Genomic DNA, 4,643 nt, shown 5'->3' with positions numbered 1-4,643 from the left:
TGCTATGTGCTATATGCTATACGCTATATGCTATACGCTATATGCTATGTGCTATATGCTATATGCTATGTGCTATGTGCTATATGCTATACGCTATGTGCTATGTGCTATATGCTATGTGCTATAGCTTGCTAACCACTGTCCCCATCCCAAACAAGGTTAGCCTACTTGTAAGCTAACGTTAGCTACTTGAATGTTTGCTATTAGCCGACAAGCAAACCGTAGCTACATTTCAGCTTCTCTCATATAAGTGGTTACATGATGTGATATTTTTAAGCTAGTAATCTTTAGTTAAAACATCTGGTTAGCTTGTAGGCTAATAGCAAACACTCAAGTACGTTAGCTTACAAGTAGGCTAACCTTGTTTGGGATGGGGACAGTGGTTAGCAAGCTACAGCATATGGCATATAGCACATAGCACATAGCATGGACTGTTACAACACACTATGAGTGTTTACAACAGCTGATTGTTGAAGTGTGTATAAGTGAGTACAGGTATTTATAATGCATCTTATACAATAGTTAGTTCCGACCGAGTAATCTGATTGGACAAGAGACATTCCCTGAGTGCTGATATAGAGTATAACATCACTGGGACACGGACACTGGACGAGGAAAAGGAAAGCCAGGACTCTTGTGTGCAGACCTCCAGGTGTGTTTGAATCCGGCCGTGTCAACATCCAGGTTTGAACTGGACTAAGTTACACAGCTGCAGATCAATGTAAAAACAATATAGCTTGTGAGTTCCTGGCGTGTGTGCTGCGTTGCCTGGCAACAGACCGGGGAACTGTTTGTTGTTGGGTTTTTTTCGCGGAGCTACGTAACATACTTAAATAATTTATTTCATCACCTTTTGTTAACATTTCCTTACTCAGCATTGTTGTTTAAGCTGTTGTTGACCTGCTGTATAAAAGCAATATCACACTGGAGGGAGTGATGTTGGACTGTATATCGTCACGGCTGTGATTCGGTCATAGAAGACAATGACAGCCGTGACGATATACAGTCCAACATCACTCCCTCTCGTGTGATATTGCTTAATTAAACTCCATCAGTCAGCTTCTAGTTTATAAACATCCATGAGACACTTATAATTCATTATAAGTCATGTCTATAATGTTTAATGACTGTTGATGAAGTGCATCAGGAAGCATCATGTGTGTTTATGAGCGCAGTCATAGAGCATTATAACTGCATTATAATTCACTATCAGTGGCCTTATAACGCATTATAGATGTGGTCATTGTAGAAAGTGTTACCGCTAAGTTTTATATTTTGAACCTTACTGTTTGCTAGTGTATTTCTATATCTGCTATATTTTGCTCTGTTTAAGTCCTTGATTATTGAAGTCTTTGTATCTGCACTCCTTTATATATATTAGCTTTGTGTTGCTGCTGCTGCACAGCAGTTTCCCACAGCATAAATACAGTTCTTCTTTTATCTAACAATGACTAAGAGATGCAAAACAACTACAACAACCGAAATCAAAGAGGTAAACCTGCCAATGCTTTTGAAGCGGACAGGGAACCAGTGTCTACACCTGGATATCTGCAGTGGGTCCAGACCTGAGCTCACAGCCTGTGAGGTGTTATTATTGGATGTCTCAGCAGCAGCAGCAGAAGGTGATTTTTAGGTGTCATCTTTTCAAAGACATTCATCAAAACACATCCAAACCACACGTCGTTGTTATGACTCACAGCTCTATGACTTCCATTCATGATGCACCGACAGCAGAGCTCAACAGGTCAGTGTTTTACACCTCACTGTGTTCACACAGCGCTGAAGAGTGACGCTGTTCAAACATCATCAAATCACTGGTGTCCTCGTCTCATCTGTGCAAAGACACAAACCATAAACAGACCATCTGCTGCGGCGGCTGACCGTTCAGCACCAGAGGAGACGTGTTTTTAAAACCCGACCTGTGAGACTCTTCAGATCATTACGATGCCACCTGTTGGAGTGCTGCTGTAAAAACAACATGTTCCGTGCAGCCTGAATGAGACTGAGTATTATTAATGATTATACATGAAGCAGCTGCTTCTGTGAGCTGTGTCTGAAATAAAGAATAATAATTTCTCTGCACAATAAGACCTGCAGAATATTTGTAACTTCTCCCTCTGCTGACTGTGAGAGGCGATCTGGGCTGAGTCTGGTTAAACACAGGTGTGGTGTTTGTTTCCCTCCGCTGAAGAAGAACAAGTCTGACTGCAGGTTTGTCTGCCTTTTATTAAGCTGTTAGCCATGCACTTGTTTCTCTTGTTTCATCTCATCATGCTGCCGTGGAGTCGCTCAGTCAAAGTGATGTGTTTCCACCTGCAGACTGTCGCTGCATACAGAGTGACCCCAACAGTGTTCGACTGTGGGTCTGCTTTTAATGTTTGTTAGATGTGTGCTACAGATATTCAGGGCGTGTGTGTTTCTGGAAATATTCTCATTAACATCAATATTCCAGCGATGAATGTATAAACATGAGCTGTGACAGCTCACACCTCCTCCTACTGCTTAGAGCTTCAAAACCTTCAGAAGAACAACACAAGTACCCCAAACCCGAGTGTATCTAAAATACATTTTAATCTTGCTGAAATTTGTTTTCACAATATTGTTTACAATATTAATGTGCCTTCGTTCTCTTCGTCCCCGCTCGGGTCTTCTTTATCGTCTCGAAATACAACTGTACAATCATGTAAATTGTTCTACATCAAGGCACAAGACAACAGCCGTTGTGGAGGGGGCCTTGGGTAGGCTGATCTTTAATGGCGTCCCTCAGGGAACCCTTGGGAGGAAGGGGGAACATGGAGGATGTATGGATCTCAGGAGAAATGTGCTCGCACCAGGTGAAAGGAGAGAAGAAATCAGGTGATAACCACTGCAGCTTTCATTTTATTTTCCAATGATACTCATGTATAAAAAAGAGGAACCATCAGTTCATTTGTTCATGGACAGAAACTAAAGTGCTTTTTTTCTCTTTTTTAACTCTTATTCTGCCAAAAGCAAAAGTTGGACTAACAGGATGGAGACATGGACGAGAGGTCCGGTGGAGTTTCTTTCCCGTAAGAAGGTGGAGGAGTGGATAAAGGGCCAGTTCACTGTTTTACTTTCTCTGCTTGATTCTGTTTTTGTTGGTTTTTGTTCTCAGGATTTTTTTTCTGATGTTTCTTGTCAGGTTTCAACCTCTGGAAGAAGAAAGAAAGAAAGAATGACAGAGAGAGAAAGAAAGAAAGGTGTTAATGTTCATCATTAGTCCTTTTATAGATCTCTGCATGATGAGTCCACAATGCTTTAGTATATTTTCATGTTTTAGAAGATGACATTTATGTAATGATACTCTTCAGGCGCTGCATAATGAAACACTGAGGATGAAGAAAAGGTAGAAATCACAGTCAAAGAACAGACGCAGCAGAAACCCTACGTACCGTGTCCCTGAAGGTTTTGAAGTCCTCACATCTGGACACTTCTCCTCCGCCTGCCGAAGGCCTTGGCGCCGACATTGGTGGGGACGAAGTTGCTGTTGCCCATTCCCCCCGACCGGCTCAGGAAGTCCGCCAGGCGGTGAGTCACGCAGGTTGCCGTGTTGCAGGCTCGCTTCTGTGCTGTAACGCTGCTTCAGGAGAGCAAACGAGGGGTTAAGGCGAGATCAGCTGTGACGTTAACACAATACTGACACACAGCCTCACAGTATCTCTGCACACAGATCATTTAGATCAACGTCACAGCACAGAAAAACTACAGGTTGAAATATGCATCAACCATGTGAGGTCTGATGACATATTTATTTTTCTTACCTTCGAGCAGGACGAGAGCTTCACACATCATTTCAAGGATTCTCTAAAATCCTACACACATGAAGTACCCACTGACTGTTTAACCTTAAGAATGAAAATGAGCTACGGCTTCCTGGTAGAAAAATACGTTTATTGAAGAAGAAACATGGTGTCGCATGAGTGGATCATTTATTAATGGTTTCTACTAAGTGATGTCGCTTTATTCTTAAACTTGAGGGGCTTTGAGACGCCATCTGATGACTCCACGCACAGTACACAGAGATGGAAGTCTGAACTGGCTCCTGATGAAAACTAAATCTGATTGTCTGAAATTAAAGGGACACATCATTCTCTGACAAACAAGGAGGAGGAAGGAGGAAGGAAGTAAGGGTCGTATTCTTCTCAATCAAGCAGGTCAAATCAACATGCACTGGCACAAAATCCAAAAACAAGAAGGGATGAGGAGGAGGAAGAGGAGCTGAGGGAGGATGAAGGAGGGGTTAGATGCTGTCAAACGTCTCGCCGTAGCTTGCATAGCTGTCGCTCTCAGGCGCACTGCGCTTCTTGCCGGGTGTTCCTGCTCCCACGTTTGTGCGAGGGAACGTCTGCAACTTGTGCAGCTCCTGAGACAGTTTGCCCAACACGCAGGTGCTGAGGTTGGAGCAGCGCTTGGTTAGAGGCCTGTCCATGCTGTCGGGGGAGGACACACAGAGACACATGCAGAGAACAGGCTCATAGGCATGGCAAGAAAAACATGCAACACTCTTCATCTCCTCTGTCTTATCTTTCATTCTCACAGCGTTCGTCTCATGCATCTCAGTCTCATGCCATCACACGTATATAAAACAAAACCCCCTCTCTACAGCATCATGCCCCCCCCCC

The 4,643-nt window shown here is 43.2% G+C and overlaps 1 protein-coding gene across 6 annotated transcripts in view; it reads right to left on the bottom strand.

Moving 5' to 3' along the window:
- Positions 1-2,854: 2,854 nt before the first annotated feature.
- The window catches only part of LOC126407966 (calcitonin gene-related peptide), a 4,510-nt gene continuing 2,721 nt past the window's right edge, over positions 2,855-4,643 (bottom strand). For 2 of the 6 annotated variants that reach the window (XM_050073299.1, XM_050073301.1), the window contains exons 4-5: positions 3,414-3,601; positions 2,855-3,173 (exon numbers count right to left, since the gene is read on the bottom strand). In XM_050073299.1, coding sequence (XP_049929256.1) covers positions 3,439-3,601 — 163 coding nt within the window. In that variant the 3' untranslated portion in view covers positions 2,855-3,173; positions 3,414-3,438. Of the gene's footprint in view, positions 3,174-3,413; positions 3,602-3,927; positions 4,452-4,643 lie in introns of those variants that run through there. The other 4 variants (XM_050073298.1, XM_050073297.1, XM_050073300.1 and 1 more) reach the window with 3 other exon arrangements.

The sequence above is a fragment of the Epinephelus moara genome, chromosome 20 (assembly GCF_006386435.1).
Source record: "Epinephelus moara isolate mb chromosome 20, YSFRI_EMoa_1.0, whole genome shotgun sequence".
Classification (NCBI taxonomy): domain Eukaryota; kingdom Metazoa; phylum Chordata; class Actinopteri; order Perciformes; family Serranidae; genus Epinephelus; species Epinephelus moara.
This window is presented reverse-complemented; position numbering and strand designations above follow the sequence as displayed.